Source organism: Crotalus tigris, unplaced genomic scaffold (assembly GCF_016545835.1).
Source record: "Crotalus tigris isolate CLP2741 ecotype Arizona unplaced genomic scaffold, ASM1654583v1 scf7180000019161.1078591, whole genome shotgun sequence".
In the NCBI taxonomy this organism is placed as follows: Eukaryota; Metazoa; Chordata; class Lepidosauria; order Squamata; family Viperidae; genus Crotalus; species Crotalus tigris.
In genome coordinates, this window is record NW_024097408.1 from 528,528 (window position 1) to 547,080 (window position 18,553).

An 18,553-nucleotide genomic window follows, 5' to 3' on the forward strand; every position below is an offset into this window, starting at 1 on the left:
CCACTCATTCAAAGACCATTCAAAGTTGCAGTGGTGTTGAACAAGGAGACATATGACTGGTCCTTGTAACTGCAGCTATCATAATTTCCCCATTGTCACATAATCATGATTGGACACTAGGAAACTAGCTTGCAATTATGAAAGCAACAGTATATTGTGGTCACATGATTGTTTGCTACATTCACTGCTGTCTTCCCACAAGCAAAGTCAATAGGGAAGTGGCGGTGTGTATGTGTGTGTGTGTGTGTGTGTGTGAATCATGTGACATTGCGCCCAGTAACCAAGTTGGATTCACTTAATGACTGCAATAAAAGTTGCATCAGCTGCCATCATGTCAATGCAGTCATATGATGTTATGCTTTATGACCACATCACTTAGTGATGAATTTGCCAATCCCAATTACCATTAAGTGAGAACTATCTGTAAATGCAATCTATTACAGTGGCTCTTTTATCTGAAAGTTAAAACTATGGCTAACATCTTTGGAACAAACCAATATATTATACCCAGATTTAAAAATTCTTAATGTCCTGATGTATTCAAAAGCAATTTCCCATCAGGTCTTGGTTTATGGAAAATAAGCATTCTATGATTCACAGAATTCTTGATTTATGTACTCATTTGTGTCTGGGAAGAGAAAAGAGATACTTTCCTGACTATAAAGTTTGCTCATATCTCAGGTTCTTAAGCCAAAAGAGGATCTTGGTGATTTGTGATTAAACATTGCAATCCATTTTTTTCCTAATATAGCCAGCTAGTTTAAGTTGATATTGCACAAAATGGCCTGAGGAGGGGAGTATTGTGAAGAAAGAAATGTTTTTTTTAAAAAGTGTGGGTGCTCCATAGATCAGGGGTGTCAAACTGCTGGCCTGTAGGCTGGTTTCATCATACCAGAGCCACGCCCACCCCATTGCCGGCAATGGCGAAAAAGCTCCAATACGTTGCGCGACGTCACGTGATGTCGCGAGTTTGACATGTCTGCCATAGATGGAATAATAAATCTCTAAGTAGGATTCCTAAATCTGGAACTGGAGACTTTGGCCCCAATGCTAATTCATATATATTTAAATCTAAAATAAACACATCATACAATTAGCAGTTAGCCTTCATATCTAATAAACTTGTTAAATAATGGTTGTTGATCTTTTTTATTCCATAAATTAACTGGAACTGGCAAATTGCCTGTCACTTTCTATTTTCTTAAGAGATTGATTTTGAACAGAGTTTTTTAAAGTAAATTAACCACATGGAAAATGAATATCTTTGCATTTAGATCAGTAGGAGACCATAAAGTAATTTCTGATATGTAGAAAGTTATACTAATTAAAAATCATGTTATTTAACATTAAAACAATGTAGTCTGATTCATATGTTTTAGACTATATCTTCCATTAGGTCCAACAGGATTATCAGTGAAATGATGAGATTTTTAGCTTGAAATTTCTTAAAGGATCCCAACTAGGAAATAATTTTTTAAGCAATTTGGTGTTATTTCAGTGCAGTGTTTCCAGAAATAAAGTTAAAACCAAGTATATGTGTGTCTGTTACCTGATTTGAGATCACAATTTGCAGTTAAAGAACATCAATTTATCCTTTAAGTATGATCCTCAAAAATATAATAACTTAGAACAAATAGCAATAATAAAGGGTTTGTTTGCATGGGAAAGAAAGGAATCACCTTTTTCTTCAAGCTGGGATTGTTGTTTAAAATGATGGGGGCATTATGGTCTTAATGGAAAAAGCATCCCATCCTGTCACTTCAGCTGCTGCATTTATTTTAAGACATTAGAGCATGAGTGTCAAACTTTCCACATCATGTGATATGTCGCAGTATATCACAACTTTTTTTGCATTGCTGGAGCTGGGGTGGGCACAGCCTCCATATGATGCAACCAGCCCGTGGGCCGGCAGTTTGACACACCTGCGTTAGAGTAACTGAATTTAGTAGATACCTGTTGACCCAAACACTGTTCTAAGATGTACAAACTTGCAATTAATTTATTCTTGGTTAACTTTAATCCAATTTTCTGGGTTTAAATGGTTTGGACACAAATATGGCTAAAATACAAATATCTTGAACTTAGAAATCATATTGTAATTGCTAAGGAATAAGCAAACTAAGTTTTATAATTACTCTAATTTGCATTCGTTTGTCTGCTTTTGCTTTCTAGCTTCAGCATTTTGATTTGTAGTCACTTGGAATTGGAATAACAGCTTTTGTTCAGTCCCTGGTTTTAACTGATTTTATAATTGTTCATCACAGAGTCAGTTGTGTGAGGTGGGTAGCAAACAAGCAAAAAATGTTTTACAGATGATTCTTAGGTTACAGCCAACCATTCAGTGGCTGTTCAAATGTGTGAGACTTAATCCCAGACAAGAATTGTTTCACCTGTTCTGCCCTACTACCAAACTCTTCTAACATCAATTCCCCCATGGTCATCTCATCATCATTCAAACCCTCTTGTCCTACAAATATCCTCTTTGCTCCCTAAAATCCACATCTCAGTTGTTCCTTCTTGATTTTGTCCCTTCCAAATGATCACATGAAGGTCTTTACACATGAAGAGCATGGGATGTTGTGGAAAAATTCAGCAAGGGAATGAGGATAAAATAGAGAAGAGATACTTGGCATTTGAGAGCATTCACATATCTGGACATGGATGATCTTCTTAGTGTGGGGAGCTATTTAAATGCAAGATCAAATCTTCTCTTGATCATCCTAAATACTGTTGCTTGTGTGCTTCGTGTCAATATGCAGGTGATGTGAGACCAGGCTAAAAGCAGATTTGAGTAGTTCACAGATGAAGGCAATGGAGTGTTTTGTAGTGTTGCCATGAAAACTATATGGACTTGTCTCCAAGTCACCAAGAATTGACTCAACAAAGAATTTACTGTATTTTTACTTTGGTAATAGTTTAGCATCTATAAGATATTTTCATTACTGCAATCTGAATACAAACATTGTGTGAGTTTAAGATTAAATCAAGTTTAGGGTCTTGTGTGCTGTGTTGTAGCACTCTTCACACTTTGTAAAAAAAAACAATCTACACTATCCAGACCTGCCTAAAACACCTTTTTAGCATTTGTATATTGCTCCATTTAAAACTTAGCTTAGTATTCAGCTAAATAATATGGTAGGAGGGGAAGGAAGATAGCTTTGCTATAGATTACATGAGGAATACTAATGCTTCTATTCACTCCATTGAAGAAGGAATGATTAAAGAATTTAAACTTTTCATATTGTCTGTTTTATTCTATTATCCACATGTATTGAAAAGTACCAATGCATGCAACTGCATTAAAAGATGCATACAACCACGAAATTAACAACTAAAGAAATAAAAATTGGGGGGAAAGGTCTTGAAAACAGAACTCCCAAAAAGTTGCCCATATTACTTGAAGAACTTGTTTTTGGCTCCCTTTGTTGAAAAAGCACTATTTCAAAAAAAATTCATTTATTTATGAATTGTACCATGTAATTGAGGTTTGGGGTAGTGTTCAATGAAGCAAAGTAAACCACAAATAACAAAGGACAAATATAAAACTGTATAGTAATTAGCACCCCCTGTCATTCAAACACTGTTAAGGTCAAAGTCTCATTGGTTTTTGATGATTTTAATCAGCTTATTTTAATCAGCTTATTTATTTTTATGCTGCTCCACTTCTGAAGAATTGTCCAGAGCGGGTGAATAGAGTCAACATTGGCAACTCTGGGATCTGTTCCTGATATCACCACATAAGACTATACAGTGAGCCTAGAAACCAATTAGAACCAATTGAAATATTGATGTTATTCTTTTCTATATTCTTGCAATATAGCTGGTATATTTGGTTCCAGCTGGCCAGCTGCAGCTTTTGAGTTACTTCTGAGGCCAGCCCCACAAAGTCCATTGCAAACTATACTATTAACAATATTCCTCAATTCAATATATATTTCATCCTCCAGGGTTGCATAATATCTTTATCCAACTCCTGCAAAAGTTACCCATAGTTCTTGATATCTTGATAGATTCTAAATACTTGCAACTCAATCAGGAACATATATATTTTGAGCAAATTCAACAAGCTGAATATACTGCCAAGAAGAGCAGTATGTGTTTGAGATTTAATTCAAATGTATTTTTTTTATTTCTATGAAGTTTTAAAAAACAGCTTATTCAAAACTGAGTTGATCAAAACTAATAGCGTAACGAGTGGCCCTGTTTGTGGAAAAAAACAGGTTTGGAAGCTATTTTAAAATTAGGCTTATAATGTAGCCTTCTCATGGCTAAATGGGTCAAAGCTGAGTGCTAATATTTTTATATATGTCTTGCAGTATTAAGTATAGGTGTTGAAACTGATACCTGCACAATACCTGCCAGGGTTTCAGTGGAGTCAGATAATAACTCTCAAGCTGAGTCCAAGGAGGAGCTAAATTCTAAAGTTACTTACTCCAGTCAGTAACCAAAGATAGGCTAGATACCCAGTTATAAACTTGTAAGTGTGTAAAGTTTAAGGTTCCTTTCTTAACAGACAGTTGTAATTTAGAAAAGTACATATATGTCTCTCTCTCTCTCTCTCTCTCTCTCTCTCTCTCTCTCTCTCTCTCTCTATATATATATATATATATATATATATATATATATATATATATATATATATATATATATATGCGAATCCTGGGTAAATCCATATCATAGAAATAAAATAGTCCGAGCACCAGGATAATATTAAAACAAAAACTGTTTAATATAAAAGCTAAAGCTGAGCTTTCGTCGGCTAGCACTACCGACATCATCAGAGCATAATGCATAATGCAAGATTGCTGGGAGTCCTTTTTATACTGCCGGGTGGCTCTATGCCCGGCTCTTTGATCTAGTTAGTGAAAAAACATAGTGAAATAAACATAGCAAAATATCTCAAATTCAATGCTGAATCCATTAGTTACCCCAAATACTCAAGAGAATTCTAGATAATCTGTTTAATTTTTTTCATTTGTATCAAAACAGAAGATAAATCAAAATTTATCAGTTGAGAAGTGTTCCTCAATATTCTTATACTAATATAAATTGACAATAAACCACAACTCTGCCAACATGTTTTCCAACTAATGATTTTAATTAAAGGGAATAAGCTTTCTTGAGTTGCAACTCACTTCATCATACATAGTCTGGCTAAACTGGATATAAATTGGGGTAATATGAAGGGGAAATGTGGGGAGAGGGATAGTAAGAAGAGTTGTAGGTTTCATGGAAAATTAGCAATAACTTATGAATTAATAATGGTACTATATTAAAAACCTATAGTGTCTGTAGGGATTTTCCTGAGATTTCTAAAATCTTTTCATATGTATTTTTTCAACAATTGTTAATGTCTTATTTTTCTTAAATAATCACTTTGAGATCTATTATGGAGTTTCCTGGCTATTCATGAAGTGAGATATAACTCATGAAAGTTTAAACCTTAAAAAATGATTAGTTCGAAAAAGGCTAGTAGACTCCATTTTTTTTATCATCGTGCACAAACATGGCTCTCTTCCTTCAGTGTCATAGATGGACAACAACAGTAATGAAATCATATTTTATTATTGGGAGCCACTGGCATCTAATCTGATTTTCTTCAATACACAGAGTAACTATAAAGGACTTCAATTCCTTGAATAATGAGATTAAGGTTAGGAATAAAAAAAAATCTAGTCTAAAATATCTAAAATATTGTTAATGTAGAACAAAATTTTACACTCTGTTCAGCCTACTGTAATTCCACTGATATATTCAGAATTTCTGGTATGACATTGACCATGGGAAGTTGGCAGAATTTGCCTTTAGAAGCCAGTGGATCTTTTGTGGGGTGGAAGCTGCTGAATTGCATGGATTTGAGTGGATGGCAAGACGTCCTTAACTAAACTAAAAGAAAAGGAGAGCAACCATGAGGCATTTCTCAACATAAATTTAACTACAGTAAGGATATACAGTTAGTAAATCTTCCAAGATTTGGACATTGAATAAATCTATCAACCCCAAATATAATCCTTTACAGAAATTAAAATAAATCAAACTGACTGCAATAGCTGCAAATGAATATAACAAAAGCTTTCTGAGCATCCATAGTAATTATGGCTGCTGGATCTTATTTATTTTGAATTAAAGTAAGAACAATAAAAATCTGATATTGCCTGAAGCTTGATAGCCCTCTATAAATATAGTCTGATCTGGATCAATATAGTTAGAAAGGTACCCTCTCTTTTGAGGGACAAAGTAACTTAAAATCTCAGCATCCCCATTTCTCAGTTGTTAGAACATTCCCAGTGATATAATTTCCTGATTTAAAAAAACCTGGAATGGTTTTGAAGCCTTTATTTGAAAAGACTTCAATATAGATTTCGAACAAAAAGAGGCCAAAACCCAACATACTTTTTACATCACTCAACTGGAAAACTATCAGAAGCAGGATCTTTTTCAGTTTGATAGATCTGATTGCAGTAATATTTTTTTTAAGCAAAAGAGGTGAAATAAAATTAGTAGCTTGAACCTCTGATAAATGTAGCAAACCACATTTCTGTGTAAAGGAATTTATCAAAAGCAAATATGTTACAATTCAGAATAGATTTTAAACAAAAATTGATTAATGATGCTATAACAGGTGGTACAATATTTCATTGTTCAAGGATTTTCTTTCAAGTCTATAAAAATAACTTGCAAGATTTCGCTCCCTTTTCCTTATATCATTGCTTTGTTCAAGGTAGTAAATTTATGTCTTGGAAATAAAGAACTTGTTAAGGTTGTGGTTAGATTTATGTCCTTCCAGAGATAACTGGGATGAATAAAACAATAAAAATTAGTTTATTTTGTCCTTTAAAAACATAAATTTAGCCCAGTGGTTCTCAGTCTTTTCTTCACCACAGAACCTTTTTAAATTCCTTTTGTGGCCATGGATCCCCAAGACTTAACTCAAGATTTAAATCATAACATTTCTTCAAGCCTTCACAGACCCCCTGTCATGACATCGCAGTTGCTCATGGGTCCATAGACTACAAGTTGAGAACCACTGGTTTAACCAATTTTTCTTTTTTTAAAAGAAGTGATTAAATAGCATGATACTTCAGGGGTCATCTCACTCCATTGGGATTGGTCTGCACTACTTGTGCCGGCTTAGCCCAATTATTCCACCTGGAGGGGTCCAGGAGGAGGGCCTTTTCTGCCGTTGCTCCTGCCCTCTGGAACACCTCTTGCCCCCAGATGTGAGTTTGGCCCCCCAACCCTCCTATCTTTTCGTAAGGGCCTAAAGACATGGCTTTGCCAATCGGTCTGGGGCCTTTGTGGGGGAACAGCATAATGGAGGTGGTTGATAACAGGTAATAACAGATCCCACCTCCCTCCACACCGCCTCTGCTCTCCTCATGTGTCTTTAGTTTTAATGTTGGATTTTAACTTTTTATGTTTTAGCTTAGATGTAACTGTAAGCCACCTATGTTACCCTATGGTAAGTTGGGAGCTAAATAAATAAGTAAATATTCTTGAATAAATAGTTTAGCAATATCCAAGGTCAAAAAAAAGGCAAGGTGATAGGTTTAACAGTACAATTAAAGGCCTGGTCTGTTTTTAAATACATTACTTGATGAGTGTAAAAAAAGAGGTTGTGGCTTGTTTGCATAGTCACAATCACTAGCTTGAATTTTTTGACACTTTCCGATGGGTTCTCATGGTAGTGTCCTATGCTAAAGACAACAGTAAGTGAAAATCTCTTTTTAGAAAAGTACCTGCCATTTTCTGTTCCATTTGCTTGACAGATCTTTGCAGCAAAGAAACCACTTAAAGAGTATTTGTACTTTTTCTTCAGTTAATGCAATAAGCTTCAGAGGAGAACGATTCAAAATTATAACATTATATGCTTTAATTTTAGACATCAAAGAATCAGAAATAAAGAATTGATATACCCAAAAGCAATTCCTATGGGTGAAAGAAAGAAAAGCATATTTCCCTTAGAAAGGATTAATCAAATGCCAGCTGAGATAAAAGAATAAAAGGCAACTGTAGTAAGCATGCTGTTAAATTTAATTGTTGAATTCATCTAAACATGCTTTACTCAGTATGTTGTACTATTATTGGCAGCTAAAATGTTTGTGCTGTTCTAAAGTTCTTGCCTTTCTGAATTCACATTTGTCTTTGAGTCTTTCTCCATTTACAGCTAATCATGGCACAAACAAGCCTGGATAACTTTTTTTAAAAACTACATTCCCATAACATAGCCTTCATGTGGTCCCCAGGCCATGAGTGAAAAAACTCTTAAGTGGTCTTTAGCTAATATTTAAGGAATTATTTCAGTCTAATACCAACATTGTCCATGGATACCCTCAAAGAACATAAAAATATTTTCCTTTTAGAACATAAAAAATGTTCTCCTTGCAGCGGAAAAAACCCAGATCATTGCAGTTACAGTTAATGCAGTTAAAGCATTAGAGGCAGGATAGGGATCAACAGTGGGAACAGCTAATATCATAATGATATAAAGGCAAGATAAAAAAAATCCAATAAATAAAAATAAAATATACTTTTCTACTGGCTCAAGGATGGACGGAAAATACTTCATCTCAGCAATGGGAACGGGCCCTTGTATTGTCCAATTAAAGGTTAGATTAGCAATATAAAGGCTATCACAGAGATGGAGTATACTTGGATGCACAGAGTGATAGATATTTTTGTTGTTCTAATCCAACTTTTGTCCACTTGGTTACACCAGATGGGCTGCATTAAGATTTTCATCATTACCAATGGAGATGATTAATAATATTGCCTTCCATTGTGCTTGTCCACCTTTTAAAACATTCAGATAAATCCAATTTCCCCCCCCAAAGACTATTTGATCCAGAGTAGCATTCTAAAAAGTTATTGGGTATCAAGAAAAGCAGAATTTGATTAAATGTTAATATTAAAGTAATGATTATAGTGTTGGAATAGGACCAGAAAGATCCAACATTACATCTTCTTTCAGCCCTTGAAAGACACACCAAAGGACCTCGGGCCAACCTTTCTCTCTCTTTCAACTCCACATGGTTGATATTGGCATAAAATGCAGGGAGATCTCTATATAATCCCCCTCCCCAAGCTCCCAGAGAAATATCTACCTTTTGGGGATATAAATTCACAAAAATAAACTACAGAATATAACATTTATTATTTTAACTAAGTGAATGAACATAGGTTTACAGTTGTTTTCATTCTTAGTTAATTATTATGGTTAATAATATTACTGCTGATGCATTGAATATTTTTTGTCTTTCTGTTATATTAAAAATGTTAATGTAAAGACAATAGAGTTGGAAGACTGTACTTCATTCAGCCCTGTTTTAAAGACAGTTTGAAATAACTTCATCAAGATAAATGAAGATAGATGTGAAGAGCTCACAAAGCAAGTGTGTGATTTCAGGTCTATTGAAAACACAGGATGGCAGATTTTCCACAGGTTTAGCTTACCTTATTTTCTCCAAACCTTCTCTTAATGAGTGAGATTTCTTCCTACAATATTATTCCTTCAGCTTTCTCCTCAAAATAATATTTTTATGAACATCCTCTGATAATACATTTCTTGTTATTTCCAGTCTTCAGATGCTATTGTTACTTATATAGCCAAAATAGCATCATTACAGAGGAGAATCATGCATTAGTATGCTTAGAGCAACTCTTTACATTAGATTTGCAGAATTATTAAAAAAAAGAAGAAAGGGTAATTCCTAAGTATAGCTTACCCAAGAATGAGTGCGTGCAGTGGTCACAAAATGTTAATTAATACAATAATAAATAACAAAAATTAAGAGGGTAGAGTTCAATAGGAATCCAGAACAATGACCATCATGCCATAATGTTCCACTTTATCAGGCTATATACAGCTGTTGACAACTGGCAGCTACATGCTCTGTGTAAGGCATGAATCTGGCCTTTAAAGGTGGTTCATGTGGCTTACAAAGCTGCTAGGGAAAGTTCTGTTTCTTCTCCCCAAGTCATGCCCCATCTTCCCTTTGCTTACAGGACTTCAAATATTTTACTGATCAAAGTGTTAAACTGCCAAGGGGAGGGTAGAAGAAATAATGCCACTCAAAATAGATATTTGCCCCCCCAATTTTGGATATGATCAAAGGAACAGAGTAACCTCTGAAGGCCACCTAGTATCTTGACATAGTTGCATGTCCTTGGAGGACATGGGTTGTCTTGTTACGAACATTTTCCCTGATCTGTTGTCTTTTCATTCCTCTACAGCAGCAAAGAAGAAAGAAGTGAAGAAAGAAGAGCCAAAGGATGCGAAGAAAGAAGTGCCAAAAAGTAAGACTATGAGCCATATTTTGACCTGCTCATGCATACAGTAGCTAGCAGAAAGCCAATTGCTCATATTTTTTTTAGATTGGAAAAATGAAGAGCTGCAGAGAACATACTGTTTGCCTTTTTGTTCCCTGGTGATTATGAATAGCTTCATCAAGGGAATGGAAATAAAATGGTATGCAAAGCCTTTTCAAGACTCTTGAAAGGCCAAGAGCAGAATATTCATCTGAGAATGTTTTCCCCATCACCCTTTGAAGTCAGTATCCCAATAAACCTCTATTTGTGGAGGAGCCCCAAAGTCAAAGATGTTGAAATTATTTGTTAACTGAATAAAAAGAATTTAATCCATTTGGTCATTGCAAATATTGCACTGTCCTTTGATGCCCCCTCTACAAATGGTGTTTGGGGCAGTTGTTCTTCCCAAGAATACCTTGATAGTATGATTATGTTTTGTTGAGAAGAAAAAATTAAAAATAATCCATCGAAGGCAGAGTCAGGATGGATGCCAGAATCAAAGGGTGCTCTTACCATTATCAACCAAAATACATTATACTGTTATTCTGTCTTTTTCTACTGAATAAAACATTCTCTAATAAGAAACAATGTCTAAGTCCGAGTCTGGGTGGGTGGAGAAAGATGAGAGGACAGCTTTTCTGGATGCCATGAAATTTAGTGGACAACTGGACCATAGCCAGAAGATGTTTAGGACTAATTATGCTACTTTTAATAATCTTCTCTTTCTGGCTTCTTGCATGTCAGTTATAACACAGAAATACAGAAAAATGTCTACTTTGATTTGAACACACATTTGATTCCCTTGAAATAACATATAAGTTACTATATGTCCATTCAGTAAAAAGGCCTTGGAAAGGCAGCATGAATTAATTATTATTTTTTTGTTATTTGGAATATATTAGTTGATATATATATATATATATATATATATATATATATATATATATATATATATATATGTAGGTCTTTGGTTGTTCGGGTTTTCTCCCACGTAAAATTGGAAGTGTCTTGGCGACGTTTCGACGAAGTCCCATTCGTCATCTTCAGGCTGGTGCTTTCAGCTTCGTGCCTCGAGCAGCAATGTGTGGTCTTAGCTGTTTCTTCCTTTTAACTGCCAGTGGGGGTATGAACTGATTGGGTGGGAGCTTGGCTGTGTTCTGATTGGGTGGAGGTGTGTTCTGATTGGTTAGGGGCGTGGCTGTGCTCTGATTGGCTGGGGGGTTGGCTGTGCTCTGATTGGCTGGGGGGTTGGCTGTGCTCTGATTGGCTGGGGGAGTGTTCTGTTTGGTTGTGCTCAGGTTAGTCTGAGTTGCAGAGGGATTCGAAACGTCGCCAAGACACTTCCAATTTTACGTGGGAGAAAACCCGAACAACCAAAGACCTACATACAAATACCCGCGAAAACCTCAGAAAACAAATATATATATATATATATATATATATATATATATATATATATATATATATATATAGATAGATAGATAGATAGATAGATAGATATAAAATAATCTTAAATTACTCTGTTTTTAATGCTTAATTTTATTTATTAAATTATACACCACTTAGCACCTCTCTCTGAGGAAGATGAGCAGTTGAGAAGTGTGAAAAATAAATAAATAAAAAATAAACTAAGTTTCAATTTTATTTGGCCCTGCATTCTCAGAGTTGAAGGAGCAGGGGAAAGATTTTGCATACCTTTTAATCTAAAATTTAAGCAGAGACCTGCTACTTGCCGACCTCTGCATTAGTGTTCCACATGCTGGCATGTTGACCTAGAAAAACTGGCTCCCAACTCTTAGTCTGCTGATCCCTGAGAGACCATTTTAATTAGAGGAATGACAAACAAGTAAGATGATATCTTTATTGGTCCTGGAAAAAAAAATGAGTCCTTTACTGCCTTTGATATCTTTCCTTTGTGGGATTCAGCATGGCATTGGTATCTAATTGAAAAGGACATTTCTGCCTAATAAAACATAAAAGCCAAAAATCACACTCTGCATACAGCATGTATGTTTAAAACATCCAAACATAGAAAGAAGTTTTGAACTTCAGTTTTTCAAGGTGAACTAAGCTGCCACAAGTTTCAATTCCTTGTTATCCTCTTAGCCAGCGGCTCCCAACCTTTTCTATACCCCGCATCCCTAGAACACTTCTGATACATTCTCACACCCCTTACAAAAGTTTGAAATAATGGCAACGAATTATGCACATACACTATAATTTTGAAAACCCAAGTTTTCGCATCCTCTGGAATATTGTCTCGCACCCCCAGGGGTTGCAAGCATGTTCAAGTTGGATTTATGAATTCTAGATTCTAGCAGAAAAAAAAATAACACCACATCCCTTGAAAGCTTTTGCTTAGGCTTTACACTAATCATATAGCACAGCAGAACACTAAGGTGTTGTATTGAACCATACATTATTTCTTCTGCAGATGATACTATAAGTAGCTGTGGCATGGTTTGGGAAATTGGTTGTTTCAACTGACTGGGCAGTATTTTTTAACTGATCCATTTTTTGCAGCGATAGCAGAGGAACAAAGAATGGGGATGAATATATAAGCTCCTAAGTTCAAACATTACTCATTCAGCAAGAAATCACTTAGTTGCCACATTCAAACTTAGTCAAGAAAAGTTGCACTTAAAGTCCTGTCTTTGCCAAACATTTCTTTGTTATAGGCATTCTCTTCCATTCACACATAAGGTCCTCCTGTTGCTTTGTTATGACAAGGTTTCACTGATTTTTTTATAAGGCTATCCTGTATGTTTTAAGAATGTGGGTAAAATTTAAATATCGAAAAATATGAGATATTTACAAGCCTGAGAAAAGCTGTGTTGCAACAAGAATGTATATAGTTAGTCCTCAACTTACAACCACAATTCAGTCACTGAGCAATGCAATTCTAGTTCTTGCAGCAAGTCATCATGTGACAGGACTCAATTTTACAATAATTTTTATTGCAGTCATTAAGCAAATCACTGTGGTCATTAAGTGAATCACATGGTTGTTAAGCAAATCAGGATTCCCCAATTGTCAGAAGCTTGTTGAAAAGGTGATTGTGATGATGAGACCACAGGATATGGTAAATGTGACCCTCAGAGCCTAAATTGCAGCCATATGAGTAGTGATGAGTAGCAGGAGTAGTGTGATGGTCAAAGCTTTGAGGACAAGATGGAAGCCACTTTTTCCAAGGCTATTATAACTTTGAATCATTGTTAAATGAGCAGTTGTAAGTCAAGAACTACTTGTACTTAGGACCATGTGGAAAATAACACATTACTCCTTGGTTGTAATTAAACATCTAATCTCCCCCCCCTTTTTTTATTTTCTCTAGCTGAAGCTCCGGAAAAGCAGGCTCCAGGAGGTAAAAATATTTCATCCTAAAAAAATAGCAAAAGAAATCAGCTAGCAGGGCTCTCTTAGCATCCTGGCTCAAATATCCAATGCTTTGCAAACAGCCAAAAGAGGGACTATCCAGAATTCTGGGTGTAGTTCCCCAGAGCAGGTGCTGGGACAGAGAAAATATGATGACTCTGCTTAATAGAGAGAGCTGGAGCATGCCCAAACTGTCATTTCTTAGTCACTCTGTCCAAGCAGAAACTATTGGACATTAGGCAGTCCTACACGTACTGTAATCTAGATATGAACCATGCAGGACTTTATGGGTAACAACAAACATTGAGAATTACATTACACCCAGAAGCTCATTGGAAGATATTGGCAGCTCACATAGAAATAGTGTAATATGGGCACATTGTGAAGTTCCAAAAATGCCCACACAAATTTTAAAAAATGCATTCTGGACAAATTGCAAGGGGAGCCCCACATAGAATCTATTACAATAATCCAACTGGAAGATAACTAAGTACACAGGCATTTGGAAATCTTCAAGCTATCTTCAATAGACATTGTCAAGGGAATGGTCAGAGAAGAGACAGCATTGCCAATAGCTGGAGAACAGGTGGGGCAAGAGGTTTGGAAGGCTCCTTAGTTTCTGGATAGATGTGGGGAGAATTTTATTTTTAGACATACAAGACTGTCAGTGTAGCTTTACAATAAATTGGAATTAACTCATCTGGTCGTGATTCCCACCTAGTTTACTCTGCAAGGTTGATACCAATCCGGCAAGTCTAACAGTACAATTCCCCTTATCTCCTATATAGCCTGAGAAATTAGTGAAGGTCTCTTCTAAGCTTCTTGTCCTACCTACTATTAGCTATGGACAATGCTGTTTCTACCAGCCATACTCAGTGTGTGGTCTTCAATGGAACTGCATTTACATGGAGGGAAGTGTGTAGTGGGATGCCCCAGGGCTCTGTTCTGGGCTCAGTGCTCTTCAACATCTTCATCAACGATTTGGATGAGGGGATATATAGTTCATATTGATGGATGACTTCATCCAGCAGGTCCATACAGATGTCAAATATAAATGGGGAGAGACTGAATTCTTGATGAATCTTGTAAACCTTTCCTTTGCTATCACCTGGAGAAAAGAGAAGATCCACCGCAAAATCATCCCTCCTACTTTCTATGCCCTGAGTTGATCCAGAAAGATACCATAATTAAAACTATATGGAAGTCCATAGAATCACTGATGCTTAGCATTCTGGGGTTAGCTCTATTTTTATCAAATTTTATCTACAATAAACTTGGGTCCCTCATCCACTCCTAATTTTGACATTTAATCTTTTGGAGACAAAATCATATTAACTATAAGTAGGATATGGAATACTTTTTATAGATTGCTGTCTTAAGTCATGCTCTTGAAATTTCGGCCTTGTGCCCTATAATGTGTCCTTCCTCCTTAGAACGTAAGTGCAATAATAAGAGTTTCTCCTGCTTTACTATATCCTAGAACTTCCAATCACCCTAGCACTTTTTGTCCTTCATTAATCAATCTATCTTTCCCCCCCCCCCAGGGGAAGACAAAGGGGATCCCTCTACACGGTCAGAAGGAATCTTCATCAAGAAGCCGGAAAATGTGCTAATAAATTGCGGTAAATGCAAAGTAGAAAGGCAGAAAGTCCATGCATATTCTAAATTCTATTGAAATTTACACAAACTTTTTAAAAAATTTCTTCTCATCATTTTGTTGTGCATCATGCTTTACTTAGATATCCTTCCTTCCTTCCTTCTTTCTTTCCTTCCTTCCTTCCTTCCTTCCTTCCTTCCTTCCTTCCTTCCTTCCTTCCTTCCTTCCTTCCTCCCTCCCTCCCTCCCTCCCTCCCTCCCTTCCTGTCTAAACATTGTCACAGATCAATAAAAAAGACATTTGCAATTTAGGAGACACGACCTAAATAGTAAAGATGAAGAAGAGGGAAAACCAAATTAAATCAGACATTAGTCTGAAAATTTACAGTTCCACTGTTCAGTTGAAATCAAAACAGTTTCAAAAGAAATCGCTAAGGTCATTTCAAAGGATAGGAGGAAAAGGTAGCTCTCTCTTATTAGACCACTACTCCTGTAGTCTTTTAAAAAAATTTCATTCATCCTTTCTCTCTCTCTATGTCTGATTATAACTGATAGGATGTTACGGAGCCAAATGTTGCTTGGTTTTAAGCAGGAAGAGAACCTAGAAGCTTTTTTCTAATTCTTGCTAGTTTAGTGTAATAACTCTAGGGCAGGGGTAGGCAACCTTGGCTCTTTTATGACTTGTGGACTTCAACTCCCAGAATTCCTGAGCCAGGTTGCCTACCACTGCGTCTAGGGTTTGGTGTGTCCTGCCTTGACAGGGCCCAAGAACCAAGAACAACATATGGTGTTACATATGAGTAGTTTAATTTGTTGTTCTTCATCTTTAATCTTGCCAGATTAAAGCAACTACCTGCCTAATTACAGATAGACTTCTATCACATGCCTTAAGCTATTGATCAGTGTTATAATTGGTCATTTTGCATATCAGCAATAGTCAGGACACTTCCAAGAATCTTCTCTGAGAGGGAAAAGTGGCTTTCTTTCAATTGGTATAAAGTGACTGTTGGTTTCTCTAGGTCAGAATCAACTAGAGCATCTCCTTGAAGCTATCACCCTTCAGCAAGGTTGATTGAAACATCACCATCCCCAGCCACCACAACTAATAGTTGTGTAGTCTAAGAATGCTGGGAACTGTAGTCCAGCACATTTAGAATACCAATAGCTTCATTGCTATAGGGTTTCAAAGAGAGCCCATCTTTATAGACATTCTCTTTGCCTTAAAACACCCTATAGAAGTTTAATTCTCTTGATTTAGATGAATAGGATAACAAAGTGCTTGTTTAGATAGGGAAACAGGTGTTCTGACTTTGATGTCTCCTTTCTATAGGCGGTGATGTGTCTATCCAAATACAGTTGGATGGGGCTCAGCTCCCCTGCAAACCTTCCGTCAAGTGGTTCAAGGGGAAGTGGCTGGAGTTGGGCGTTAAGAGCGGGCTACGGTTCCAGTTCAAAGAGGACTTTGACAAGGATAAAAATGTGAGCCCCTGTAGAAAAGGAGGCTATAAGAGATACTGATATCTGTTCTCTTAAAATCTATTGAGCTCTTAAAAGTACTTTACTCTAACTACCATAGCTTATTTCAAAAGGATACTGTGAAATATGTTTTGCAATAGCAGCTAAGAATTCTGCCAAAGCACAATTCCCAGCTAAGCCTGATTTGGCTTGTAAATATGTGTGCTTTCCCAAACCCATCACTCTCTAAATTTTCAGCTTAATGTTTTTTAAGATTAAATCCATGTCTTAACAACCATTTATTTACTGACTATTAAGTGCTACAAAGCTGCTGAAAAACGGAACTTACAACTGGTCATAACACTTAATTACTGTCATCACAGCATCCCTAGAGATACGTAATCAAAAGTTGCATGCTTGGAAATTGCAGGTATTTACAATGGTTGCAGCAGCGTCCTACAGTTATATTTGTGACCTTCCCAGCCAGTTTCTGACAAGCAAAGTCAATAGGGGAAGCCAGATTCACAGGACTGTATGACTCATTTAACAATTGCAGTGATTCACTTAACAACTTTGGGAAAAAAAGATGGTAAAATTGGGCACGATCCACTTAACAACTATCTGGCTTAGCAATGGAAATTCCGATTCCAGTTGCGGTCATAAGTCAAAAATCACAGGTAGTACATTTTGGAGAATTTGTAGAACTTTTTCAACAATCAGCTTCCCCTGGGAATATCCCCATGTTTCTTTTATTCTAACCAAACTGCATTTGCTTGCATGTTTTCCAATGACTTTAAGTGGAATAGAAAAAGTCTACTCTGCTGCTTTTAAGAACAAGCCATGAGAAGGGAGGGACCATCAGGTAGGAGAAACTTGTCATACATAATACTGCTGGGTGACTGTTGGAGAAATTTGGTGGATGACACTTGTGGCATTATGAAGGTATTCACACAACAGAATTCTCTGTGTATAAGTTGAATTAAAGAGTAATCAGACAGCTCTACAGAAACAGTTCTTAAGCACTTGGGAATATCTTCAGTTTAAGATTTTTAAAATTGGTGTAGAAATCTAAACACATCTGAAAATGTCCTATTTCAATCTAAACAAGACATTTTAAGCTAATTTAAGCTGATTTTGAGATTTAACTGCTTAAAGACACTGAGAGTAATAACAGACCAATTTTGGCAAATGTCTAATCTCAAATATTTGCCAAATTAACAGGAACTAGCACAGTGAAGGAAAAAAAATTGGGGTAAGATATCAATAATGTAGGTGTGCTTAATCCTTGTGTGTCTGTTGCAAATCTCTCCCCCCCGCCAAACTATTTTACTATCTATTAAATCTCTGAATTATTAAACAAACAAACAAACAAAGCTACTTGTGGGACTTTGGTTGGAGAATTGATTACACAGTGCATCGCAGTTCCGGTAGTTCATTTTCTGCTGCTATTGTCTTTCTCTTGGAATTACATTTTTCCTATCCTATTGAATCTCTTAAAACTCCCGTTAACACCAATGGAATATAGAGATGCTTGTTCCTAGTTCAGAACCATTATATGTCAGAGATATAGTGGCAATAAAAATAGCTACCAATAAACTTTGTGCTTAATGTTTTGTTTATTCTCAAAGATTTACTCCAATGAACTGAAAATTGAGAAAGTAGTAATTGGAGACCGAGGTGATTATCGCTTTGAGGTGACAGCCAAGGACTTTTTTGACAGCTGTGTCTTCAATATTGATGTGGAAGGTACCATAATGTTCACACTGTTTGCTTATCTCTAGACCTAAATTAAAAAAACAACCCTCAAATGTTTGCATAA

The 18,553-nt window shown here is 36.2% G+C and overlaps 1 protein-coding gene across 2 annotated transcripts in view; it reads left to right on the plus strand.

The window, feature by feature from the left end:
- MYBPC2 (myosin binding protein C2) overlaps window positions 1–18,553 on the plus strand; it is a 74,536-nt gene that overhangs the window by 14,759 nt on the left and 41,224 nt on the right. For both annotated transcript variants that reach the window (XM_039360177.1, XM_039360179.1), the window contains exons 2-6: window positions 10,234–10,296; window positions 13,643–13,672; window positions 15,228–15,305; window positions 16,610–16,758; window positions 18,363–18,480. In XM_039360177.1, the coding sequence (XP_039216111.1) occupies window positions 10,234–10,296; window positions 13,643–13,672; window positions 15,228–15,305; window positions 16,610–16,758; window positions 18,363–18,480 (438 nt within the window). The remainder of the gene's footprint in view (window positions 1–10,233; window positions 10,297–13,642; window positions 13,673–15,227; window positions 15,306–16,609; window positions 16,759–18,362; window positions 18,481–18,553) is intronic.